Genomic DNA, 12,783 nt, shown 5'->3' with positions numbered 1-12,783 from the left:
GCTTTATCAGACAATCTCTAACAGTTCTTTTTTCTTTTTCTCCCTCTCTAATACATTTCCTTCCTTTGCTCAGTATGATTAGTAGTAGTATTGTTTTCATGAGGGTGACATAAGTGGCCTCCATGGAAATTAAGAACTTGGAAGGGGAGGATGGGGGCTGGGTAGAGGGGTACAGGTGAGGGGAAAGGGGCAGGTAAGACTATACGGGGAGCAGGTGAAGAGGGAGAGGGGAGAGCGAGGGTAGAGGTGTGAGGGATGAAGGGGAAGGTAAAGGAGGCTAAGTGGAGAGTCTTCTTTTTTATGGGAGTAGAATGAGTTATGTTTTTTTCTTCTTTTCGGTGGACTTAAAAAAAAAAAAAAAGATAGTAACTAGAGAAGGTAATAAGGCTAAGGACAATAAGGAAAAATTAAACATACGTAAGGGAAAAAAGTTAAGAAAATTAGTATGAAATCAGGCGAAAAGTAAAAAACAACATTAACATTAAATCCTCAACAAACACAATCAATGAAAAAAAAAAAACACACACAGAAGCAAAGCACAACAATGAGGTCACAAAGCGCCTTACTGTAAACAAGCAACTCGAGACCAGCCAGTATAACCTGAACACTCGGCGGAGGCTGCGGCGCTTCACGTGTTCACCTGAGAGGATATTAATGGCAATCACGATACAGGTGAGGACCGAGCTACTATTTGCACAGGTGCGCCCCAATTACCTGTGATGGAGTTTGAGCATCACACCGTTTAGATCAATCAGGCATACATCGTTCATCGCTTTATTACAGTTCGCAAAACCTGCAACATTATTTTTACACTCCCAGGTAATCGCGGTCTTTTATTTATATTCCCATTCATCAGCGAGTTGCGTGTTTTTGTATCACTCACTCACTCACTCAATCTGCGCATCGCTCTCTGATATAAAACCATGCGAGAGAGAGAGAGAGAGAGAGAGAGAGAGAGAGAGAGAGAGAGAGAGAGAGAGAGAGAGAGAGAGAGAGAGAGAGAGAGAGAGAGAGAGAGAGAGAGAGAGTCTATCTGCATTTCTGTCAGCTGCTCTCTCATATATACACTGTTTATCCTTCGCAATCCTTTCTAAAAACATGGCAACATCACATTTAGTCTCGGTTCGTAGACTGAGAGCTTACAGCTGTAAGAACTGGATGTTGGGAAGGAAGAACAACTGCAATAACTAGAAAGAAAGAAAAGGAAAAAAATAATAAGACAAGAAAAATAAAACTGACAACTAGACATTGTAGGAAAACTTTGAGGACTAGAGGAGGACTGATGGGGACTAGACTGAATGGAACTGGAGGAGGACGAGAGAATAAAGGAATATGAATATGTACTAAGAGAGGACAAATCTGAAGACTAGTTACTGTAGAAAACTTAGAGGAACAAAAGGAAGACTGACGAGGACTAGACTGACTGGAGGAAGAAATGGACGAGGAGGAGAGAGGAAGGCGGGCGGGAAAGTGTATATAAGCCTGTACCAAGCGAAGGACGAAATGGCAGGAAAAACGAGGCCGCTGGTAATGGCCTCAGGAACATACATCAACTCTCGCACTCCGGGAAATGCCTCACTAAATCACGAGGAGCGCCTGCAGCACCTCCCCGGCGTGGTAGGCCTTCAGCAGGGCGGCCGCGGCGTGAGGGATGGGGCAGGAAGGGCAGGAAGGGCTGTCAGGTATCGCACGTCGCCCCCCGCTAAGCCACCGCCGAATCCCGCTGCTCATTCCCTCCGTAATACCCTGAGAACAAACCCTGGAGGAGGTACCAGCGGGTCTCATTACACGATTTCCCAAGCGAGTCCGCCCCAGGTGAGCCACGCTTCCCAGGTGACGAGACAGAGGAAAAAGGTAGAGAGACTAAGGATCGTATTCTGAAACGCTTTGCTCTCTCACCACGACTATTTTCGAAGGCCACGGAGATGAGCAGCCAGATTCCCATAAGTGTTTCTCTTGTTAATAATGTAGAAATATTGTTAATCTGTCAATAGAACCATAAAAACATCCTTAAAATCCCACCCGTGCAACTTAAGCTAGAGCCTTTGGAATGTAGTGGAGGTGAGGCGAAGAAGTGTTTCAGAATAAGGACCTTAGATTTCACCTTCCCCCCTTGGATAGAACACCCTGATCGAGCTCCTCCAGGGGGTCGTGATAAGAGCTTTTATTCCTCCGTGTAAACTCCACCGATGAATAAGCCATTAGTGCGTTTGGCTGAGTAACATGTTTGGATTAGCGAGTGAAGACGTTGTGTGGCACGGGGGGTGGCGGAGGTGGTGAGGTTGTGACACGCGGCTCACTCTGTCACTCAGCATGGGGGAGATGGAGGAGGAGGAAGAGACCGGGGGGGAGAGGAGGAGGGGGAAAGAGAGGGGGGTATCATAAGGGAGGTAAAAAGAGAAAGGAGGGCCAGAGAAAGAAAGATGAGGGTGTAGAACAAAAAGACATCGATAGCAATTTCGTTCTATTGTTTACGGTCATTCAGGTTACGTTAAAAGACGGACTCCCATTAAAAGAAGGGCACTTCGTAATTCCCTTCACAAAACCGAGTAAGAATGAAGAGAAAAGATTATAAACAAACACCAAAATGTCTACAAAGGAACACGGTGGATAGGAAATATTACTCCTTATACAATGATTTAATTTTGTAATATTTATTCTACTTGTTCATTGTACTCGTTACAACACAAACAGGTAGAAAGAAAAAGGAATCAAGACATCGCTTCTTAAAATCAATAAAATCAACAAAACACACAAAACAGAGGAGAGAAACAGGGGAGAGGAAGTGAAAATTTGAAGTTCTCCAAGTTTTAAAAGTATTTGTAAAGTAGATCAATAAAAACTAACATCAAAGCAAATACTAATACATGAAGCGCCAAGTGAAAGACACACCTGCTTACAGATTGTGAAGGAGAAAAAAGAGGAGGAAAAAAGGAAAATTTACATTAATTGATTTTCCTTAAGTGAGAGGATTCGTGAAGGTTGAATATGAGGAAGATGGGTGAAAATAAGGAAAGGAGACGAAGGGAGACAAAAAGGAAAGAAGGGAAGGGGACTGAATTTCTATGGATCTGAATAAGGGAAAAAGAAAATGAAGGGACTTAGAAAGAGAGGAATAGGTAGAAGTGGAGCAGAAGAGAAAAGTGGATTGGAAAAAGTGTCAATATAAAAGATAAAAAAAAAAGCAGATATAGCAAAAAGAGCTAAGAAGATAAAAGAGGAGAAACATAAAAAAAATAGAGAGGAAAGGAAGGAAACAAAATCAGTAACGCAAATATAAAGAAAAGAAGGAAAACAAAAGGAAAGAAAGGGAAAAGAAGGAAATTATTTTAATAAGAAAAATAAAGAAAGGATGTAAAGAAAAGAAAGGAAAAAAAGAGGAAACAATGAAACTAAATAAACTAAATAAACAAACTAAATAAAATGAATAAAGAAAGAAGGAAAACAAAAGAGAAGAAAAGGGGAGAACTGAAACGATTAGAATAAGACAAATACATTAGAAAAAGAGAGAAAATAGTATGAAACGAATTGAATAAAGAAAGAAGAACGGATACTGCAAACACACACACACACACACACACTGAGGGACCCGTGACGCCTGAGCCAGCCTTTCCTCGCCTCGCTACAGCCCCTCATGAAATATAACGCTGAATAAATGCATGAGGCGCCCTTTGGGAAGTCGTATATTAGTAGTGCGTGGCGGCGTCTCCCTCCCTTCCTCGCCCTCGTCAGGATTCCAGTTCGCTTCTTCACCTAAATTCTGACTAATCAATCTGAAAAGGTGTGTTGGTCGAGGCTTAATTGGCTTCATGCTTCACCTGTGTTCTTCTCCTCACCTGGTTTCATTCTTTCATTATCTTTTCCTTAACAATGTTGCAACGAAAGTAATTTTTTTCTTTCTTGTTTTCTTATGGTTTTGGGGGTTTTGATGTTTTTTTTTTATGTTTTATCAGTGATTTATTCTTTAATTTATTTATTCATTTGGTGTCATCATTCATCATCATTACATTGATTGGTATGCTGAGTTTTGGCATTTAAGAGTTACTGCAAATCTCTCTTCTCCTATTTCAAGCATTTCACTCTTTCGAGGAGGAGGAGGAGGAGGAGGAAGAGGAGGAAGAGGAGGAGGATAAAGAGAGATGTGTGGGAGTAAATTTAAAAGGAATTGGGAGAAGAATAAAATGAATAGCAGAACGAGGGAATGAGAAGAGGAGAACGTGGAAGACTTTCAAATTAATAGACCAATTTCTGCCTCTTCACTTACCCTGTTCACTCCTTCTTCCCTCTCTTTTATTCTATCCTTCCCTATTACTATTACTTCATCCTTCTCTTCCTCTTTGTTACTCTTTTCAGTAACACCCTCATTTTCGCCACGATTCCTCTCAGATAGAAAAGGGATATGACTATTATCTTATGCTTCCCTTCACTTTCCCCTTCCTACCTCCTCATTGCACATATTCGAGACTTATAAGACTTATTTTTGCTATAAGGTTCCTCTAGGACAGAAAAAGGACACGTTATACATAGATTCTTTGAAGACTGAATGGAGGAAACAACAAAAAGGAAGTGAAATATTGAAAGAATGATGGAAACTGAAAGAATTGAGAATTTTTTGAGGGTAAAGTTTGATGGAAGCGATAAATGGTAGGGGATTTTCTTCCAAAACATCGCATGCTTCCAAAATCAACACTACCACCACCACTGCCGCCTCCATCACCGCCACCACCCGCCCACCACTGCCTGCCGCCGCCGCCGCCGCCACCACCGCCACCACTCAACACAACCCACTCTGCTTCGTAACAAATCACCGAAGGCTAACATATTCGTGGTAATATTTCCCAGCCAGAGTCTTAATGTGAGGCTCTTCCGCCCGCCTCCTCCTCCTCCTCCTTCAGCCAGTCCTTTACCAAGTGGTGCTCAACCGGACTATCGAACCATTTAATACTTGACCATTTATGAGTAATTGGAGAAAAAAAAGGGAAATTAATAAAGAAATGTAATTGTGATTCTTTTTCCCCAGCTTCTATTATTCATCAATACAATTGCTTCATGTTCGACTATTAATGATAAAAAAAAAGATGAAAATAAACAGGAATTCCAGTTGTAATCGATTCTTTTTTTAAAGATTTTGTTCTTCGATTTAAATTTACACCAGAAAGATGAATAGGAACGAAAGAAAGGCTCATATTAAGGGATAACGAAATAAACTAAAAAATATAAGATCCAATCAACTCAATGTGAAAAGAAAGAAAAAAAAATCTCATACAAAAAAGGCAATTACCCACAGAGTTATTCAACCATTCAATTTTCTCACAGTTAAAGAATGAACCAAATTAAAACCATCAATCAGAGACGGCGTGAACACCCGGGGCGCCTCCTGACGAAGCGGTGAGCGAGGCGAGGCGGGTGCAGTACATATGGGGAGGCGAAGGAGAAGACGACTCGCTGTAAGGCAGGCATACATTTGGTCGGTGATCGATAGTGATTAATCCGGAGCCTCTCACAGCTCATAACGTTAAATAATGGCTCAATAATGAACTAACGAGCGCTCAATAACGCGTAGGGAGGCAAGGGAAGGAAGGGTCCGGGCCACGCCAGTCGTCAGCGCCCCCAATACTTCCCCGTGACGAGAACCAGAGAGCCCAGCAAGCACCGCGGCGCCGCTCGAGGACATGGCGGCTCCTGACGGCGAGAACGGGAACGAGGACAAGGGAAGGGAAGATTTACATATTTCTTATCCACTGGTCGTGTTTGTTTTGCTGCCTCGAGGAATCTGAGTCACTAATGAGATGCTTTGATGATGTTAACACTAAATATTTCATGATCTACGCGAGTTTTCTTTATTTATTACTCGATAACAGAGAGAAAATGTTGTACTTTTTTCTTTTTTTTTTTTTTTTTGGTACTATAGTCGATGTTGGTTTTGTTGATGTTAGCACTGAATATTTCATGACCTACACGAGTTTACTCCATTCATTGCGATTAAAAAAAGTTGTATGTACTTATTTTTGGTATTGTAGAGGATTTTTCATGTCATTTTCCTTTTACCGATTAGAAATAGCACAATTCACCTTTTATAACTATTATTTTTTGTTTAATTCCATTATCTATTAGGAGTGAACAGATTATTATTAAACCTTCCTTGAATAGACAAGTTTCGTTTGTTTGTCCTTGTAACATATTCATGAGAGTAGAAAGAGTACTGATGAAGTGATAGAAGTAACGTAAGTAGCCACATTTTTGCGAGATGAGCAGCAGCAGAAGAAGAATCACAGTACCCGACATTTACTGGCTGATGAATGGCGAAGAATGTAAGCAGATATTTTCACAACCCTGAACGCACACACTCTTGTCTGATGACTTCTGCACTCGTGTATGAAGAGATGCATTCACAGGCGCCCTAATGAAGTGGTAGTGTTGAGAAACCCGCTGAGTCTGTGTTGATAATTATATATCATTGTCAACAGGACCTAGATGCCGGGATGTGAGGGAATGCTTGTGGATGTGATTGCCAGTGTAAATGTATGCACGGGCGCCTTGTCTCGGCTGCCCTCCTCTGACGGCTTGGTTTATTTATCTGTTTTATTATCATTACTGTTTTATGCACAAAGGAGGAACACCCAGGGGGCAAAAATAAGTTCAGGGATCAAAACACTTGTTGATTTTTACACCCAGGAAAGAAAAGATGGGTACACCTTGATAAGAAAAGACTTACCAGGAACATCAAGTAAATAAAATCGTAGATGCATGAACAATGATAAAAATGATTACGCAAATGCCTGAATTGATTAAAAAATCGTCCTAAATATATACTTTTATATTAGAGTGGACTCAGGTCTAGGGCAACAATAAGGCTATATATAAAAAGGACTAGTGAAGGTGCCAGCCCCCAAAGAGTGAAGTCAAATGGGTTATCCAAAATTCGAGGATAACATACTACAGGAAAACCAGATTAACCTAACCTAAACTAACCTAACAGAAAGCCAGACTAATCTAATGTAACCTAACCTAGCAGAAGAGGAAAGCCAGACTAACCTAACCTAAACTAACAGGAAAGCCAGACTAACCTAACCCAACAGAAGAGGAAGGCAAGACTCACCAGGCATGCTACCGTTGGGGAAGGGGCTGTTCTCCATGTGTCGCTTCTTGAGGTCGTAGAGAGGGTCCTGCGCGGAGGGCGACATCGTCATGAAGTCTGAGGCTCGCTTAGGGGGTCGGCCGGGCCTGGAGCTGGACGTGAGCACAAAACAGTACACGATAAACACACCATAAGGGTTAGTAGAGAGGACCCCATGCGGAGGACAAGACCAAGAAGCAGCGTGGACAGGATTAAGGAGGTGATAACGGTAAGAAGAGATGGAAAGTGGATGAAATTACGAAGTTGAAGAGGAGAGTACGAAGGAAAGCGATGATGAAGGAAACAAGAGAGGAAAATTGAGTGAGTTTAAGAAGTTGAGGATAGATGGAAAGAAGAAAGTAAAAGGAATAAGAAACAAATAATCTGAAGCAAAAGAAGAAAGGAGGATACAAATAAAAAAGTAGAGAAGGAAGAACACTTGAAGTTTAGAAATTCTGAAGGGAAACGAAAAGGAAAACAATGGAATATGCGACGAAGAAAAGGAGGGAGGGGAGACGATAAGGGAACCAATTAAAACGAGGAAGATAACACGAAAACGAAGAGAATGCAGAATAACAATATGATAAGTTGAGGAGGAAAGAAAGGGAGAAAGGGAATGCATAGGAATAAGAAAGGAAGAACAGGAAAAACTGACGGCAACTGAGAGATTTAAAGGTGAGGAAGATAAAGGGAGAAAATTTAAAGAACAGGTGACTAAATTAAGAAGCTGAAGAGAAAAGGAAGGTATGGGATTATATAGAAACAAGGAAAGAGAAGAGTCGACGAAACCATGAATCTGTTTAATAAAAGATGAAGGAGGGAAAGGTGAATTAAGTGGTGGGAGACGAAGATGAAAGGGGCATGAGAGAGACGTGATGAAAAATGTGTGGAAATGTTTAGAAAGGATTTTTAAGGCGATAGGAACGCGAGAAGGCATTAAATACGAAAGGAGAATAGATAAAGACCCAAAAATATAGTGAAGAAGATGTATGAAAAGGAAATGAAAGAAATATTGAAGCAAGAGGCAAATTAAATCAAGGCGGAAACTAGGAAAAAAGTCTTGGCTGCTTACAAACTATTTACTTCAGTCAGAATTTTAAACACGAAATCAAGAAGGAAAGAAGTTGAACCGAAAGGGAAATAATGAGGACCAATTACACCCAGTGGATTAGTAATTCTTAACTTACATATTACACTACACAAGGAAAACATACAAAAAGGTGATTGGATGAAGCGTTACAGGTGAGGTCGACCAGGTAACAATAGTGGAATTTAATCAACACCAAACCACTTCCCAGGTCACTATAGTAATTTTCTATATAATGACCATAACCTCATCTGTCACGCGTAAACTCATCCAGTACACCATAAACAAAAGAAAGAAAAGTCAGAAAAAGTAGGCAGATGATACATTAAAAAAAAAAACAAAAAAACATCGCCATTCATCCTAATAACATGCACATACATAACTCTGATAGTGGAAACACCTTTAAAAATTACAAGGTTATTCTTATCAATACAACTCCCACACATCATTGCCTAGCTATACTTAAAACAGCACCGTAATACAAGGGTCGGCACACTCCAGAGGCTCCGCGCACTCCCTCCGTCACCACCACCTCAACTATACCGCGGGGAATGCCTTGTAATTACCCCGTGAATAACTTAACACGCACAAGTAAAAAAGCAAAAGGTGTCTATATATAATAACTAAACATTATCCCTCGCGCGGAGATGATAAGCGTGCGGGTCGCGAGTTCCCTTGGGTGGGTTTCAATCCAGCCGCGATCCATCAGTAATCAATTGGTGGATGGGAGGACGTCTGGGGTGTACAAACTGTAATATGTTGAGGTTATTGCTCCACCGGCCCGGCTGCCACTGGCCACGCCCCTCCGCATGCAAACCCTCGCGTCTTTACTCCTGCCCCTTTTACTCCTTCGCCCCCTCATCTACCTTCTCCCCTTGACTCTTTTTTACCATCTTTCAACGTCCATTTCGTCTCCAGTCAGTCGTCTGTCCTCTGTGATCCTGTATTCATTCCCCTTTTCTCTATATCAGTATCTTCTCCCCTTGACTCTTTTCGTTCTCTTTCATCGTCTATTTCGTCTTTAGTCAACCTTCTGTCTCATGTGATCCTCTATAAATTTCCCTTTTCTCTGTATATATCAATGCCTGCTTCTCGTGCTTGCATTCCTCCCGCCCCTCCCTCTCCCTGTTAGTATTCCAGGCGCCCCTCTACCTGCCCCTCAGCCTCAGGCCTCCCCGCCCTCCTGCTTCTGTCGTGTCCGCCGCCTGTCTGATGATTTCTCTCCGTAATCTCTCCCCTGTCACACCCTCCACATATGTTTCTCCTCCCTTCCCACAAGGCTTGGTGATAATCATCTTCTCATGACATATGCATTTTTATTTTCATTCTTATTTCTCGTCTTTTTCTTTTTTTCCCCTTTTACTAACTTCTTTTCTTTCTCCGTCCTTCTCTCGTTTCTCTTTTGTGTTGCTTTCCGCTTATAAATTCTCAGATTAGATTTTTACAAACCCTTAAAAGTCAAGGATTTACTATCGCTCTTTCAATGTCATCCAGCCTTTTCTGTACTTATTTTTCTTTTTTTCTCTCTCTTTCTCTTTTCCTGGTATCCTTCTTCCTCATTATTTTTCCTCCTTCTTTCAGGGTTTGCTCGACCTCCATTGACTCCTCCGCGGTGACCCTGTGCATCGCCTCCGCTCCATTTATCACGCTATCACGACTTACAACACGGCGCCGCGGACCAGACCGAGCCGCAAGAAATATGTTATGGACGCGAAACTCAATCGATCGAGCTTTTAAGAGAACACATTTTTCATTCACTACTTCACTAATACGGTAATGTGCATGTTTTTTTTTTTTTGTCCATTCTTATTTTTGTTCGTGTTTTCTAGAGTTTTTTCAAGTCTGTCTTCTCGTAATTCGTCTATAAACAGTGACAGGTGACCCTTTCCTCCCTTCCTTCAGGTACAAGTGGCTCTAAACGGTCCTTATTCATACAGACACCTTCCTCATGCCTCCCAAAATCTCATGTACTCCTCTCACCCTCTCTTAACTCTCCCTTATCCCCTTTTATCTCCCTCTCCCTCACTCTGCCTCACCCATCACTAGTTCGTCACGCCTCTCTCTCTCTCTCTCTCTCTCTCTCTCTCTCTCTCTCTCTCTCTCTCTCTCTCTCTCTCTCTCTCTTACTTTCCCTCTGCCTCTCACTCATCTCTCCATAATCAGAACCAAAGGATTCACAAACATTCAAAAGAGAACAGTTCAGTTTAGCACATACAGAAAAGTCAGGTCTTAGAGTTAGGAATAAACAAAAACAATCCAAACTCATACTAATAATACCTTAATATCTTCAACAGTATTCTCTCTCTCTCTCTCTCTCTCTCTCTCTCTCTCTCTCTCTCTGTCACCTTACCTACTTAGGAATAAACAAGGATAATTTTAACATTGACTTCTCCCTCATAGTAACTTCACATTATAACCTTCAGTAGCATTCTTTCCCTCCCCCTCCGTCACCTTACCACACCACGCCTCTCTTCACTTCTACACCTTACAGTAGCAGCAGAAGCCCACACACCACCCAAACACGCTCCTAACTCACTGACAGTCCCAGCCAACTACCTCCCGCCACACTAACTACTCGTACTCAAGGGCCATTCACGCCGCACTAACTTGCCCCGCACAGACAGTAGCTGGGATTTGATGACCTGGACACCCGTAGCTAAAGGGCAGCGAAAGGAGGCAGAAAGGCAGGGAGGGAGAGAGGGAGGGAGGGAGGAAGAAAATGGAGGGAGGGTTGAAAGAGAAGGTTAAAATAGGTAAGAAGGTGAGGGAGTTTAGAAATATATATTTTTAAAGTTTGTTAGTGTATTTCTTGATTTTTATTTAAGTTTAACTAATTCTTCTTGCTTTTCTGCTAATTTCCACTTCTCTTTTTCTTTCTTTCGTCTCATTTTCCAGTTTCCAGTTTTATTTTCTTTCTTCCCTTTTGCTTACACTAGATCCTCCCTCTCCCTCTTTTCCACTTTCCTTTCTCTCATTTGTCCAATCTTCCACTTTCCCTTTCCTCTCTTACTTCTTTATTTCCTTTTCCTTACGTCAAGCCATCACTCTCCCTCTTCCCTACCTCTCTCTTTCCCTCCTTCTCTCCCTCCCCTTCCCTCTCCCTTCCCCTCCACTTGCGAGAAAATTACCTAAAGTCACGACGAATTTGCTGGAGGAGAAAATAATTAAATCTCCATGTATTAGCATCTTAAATCACTATTTATATTTTGGTATATAATGTTGCTTTAATTCTTATTTATATTGATACTTGACACGTTAATATAGTACAAAAATAATGATACGACCTGAGGTGGACATAGAGTTAATAAATGATAGTAGTAATAATAACAATAAAGATAATAATAGTAATGATGATGATAATAATAATAATAATAATAATAATAATAATAATAATAGTAATAATTATCAGTTATTATCATTATTATTATTATTAGTAGTAGTAGTAGTAGTAGTAGTAGTAGTAGTAGTAGTAGTAGTAGTAGTAGTAGTAGTAGTAGGAGTAGTGGTAGTAGTACAAAATAAAATATAAAAAAATGATAAAAAAAAAACAATAAAATAACAAATGTCATCTGACCAGAACAATGTCATCACACACACACACACACACACACACACACACACACACACACACACATACATACACACAAACACTGTCAAGGGATACTCTCATAACTATTAAAACTAAGTAATTTCTTTTTTTTTTCTTCTTTTTCTTCTTCTTCTTCTCAGTATCCTTAACTTTCCACCTGCACGTCCTCCGCCATCTCCATGTTTACTTGATAATGTGTCCCCCTCACTTTTAATGTTCAAAGTTTACCCGCGAGAATATTGTTAAAATAAATGAAACAAAATTATGAAGCTTTACTCAAATTTATGAAACAAGTTAGTGGCTCTCTCTCTCTCTCTCTCTCTCTCTCTCTCTCTCTCTCTCTCTCTCTCTCTCTCTCTCTCTCTCTCTCTCTCTCTCTCTCTCTCTCTCTCTCTTCTCTTCTCTTCTCTCTCTCTCGTGTAATGATAGTGTTGTCGATAATAAACATGAGTCTAAATTAATTTTGAGTTGAAGTTAAAAATGTGTTTATTATCATTACCGTGGAAAATTATTGATTGAAAAATTTTCAATAATAGTAAATTAATACTAAGAAAGGAAGAAAGCAAAAAAAAAAAAAAAAAAAAAAACTCGTTCCTGTAGACTTGATGTAACGGTAAGGAGCCATTCCTGTCTTCTTTAACTTTTCCAGTCTTTCTTCTTTAATCAGCTTTCCTCCTTCCTACGTACATTTTTAACTCTTTTATTGCTATGGCCGTCCTTCCTTCACTTCCTTGCACTGTAAAATTGTTTGTATGGAGACATAAGAGCGAAAAACAGAAGAAACATAAGAATAGTTTGATCTTTCTACGATACATAAATATTTACAAGAGCTAGCAAAGAAGCAGTATTTAAAAACTTGAAGGTATTGAAAGGGAAAATTTGTGTCGCAGTGAAAGAGTTAATCCGTCATCAGTTATTATGATAAGAGAAAGGGAGAGAAACAGACAGACAGAAAGATAGAGACAGCCGGACAGAGAAAAATGGAGACTA

The 12,783-nt window shown here is 40.6% G+C and overlaps 1 protein-coding gene across 1 annotated transcript in view; it reads right to left on the bottom strand.

The window, feature by feature from the left end:
• Positions 1 to 12,783, bottom strand: part of LOC135107964 (dachshund homolog 1-like) — a 128,895-nt gene that overhangs the window by 9,706 nt on the left and 106,406 nt on the right. Inside the window, 1 exon segment of the mRNA XM_064018455.1 lies at positions 7,100 to 7,230. Within this exon segment, the coding sequence (XP_063874525.1) occupies positions 7,100 to 7,230 (131 nt within the window).

The sequence above is a fragment of the Scylla paramamosain genome, chromosome 16, assembly GCF_035594125.1.
Source record: "Scylla paramamosain isolate STU-SP2022 chromosome 16, ASM3559412v1, whole genome shotgun sequence".
NCBI lineage: Eukaryota > Metazoa > Arthropoda > Malacostraca > Decapoda > Portunidae > Scylla > Scylla paramamosain.
This window is presented reverse-complemented; position numbering and strand designations above follow the sequence as displayed.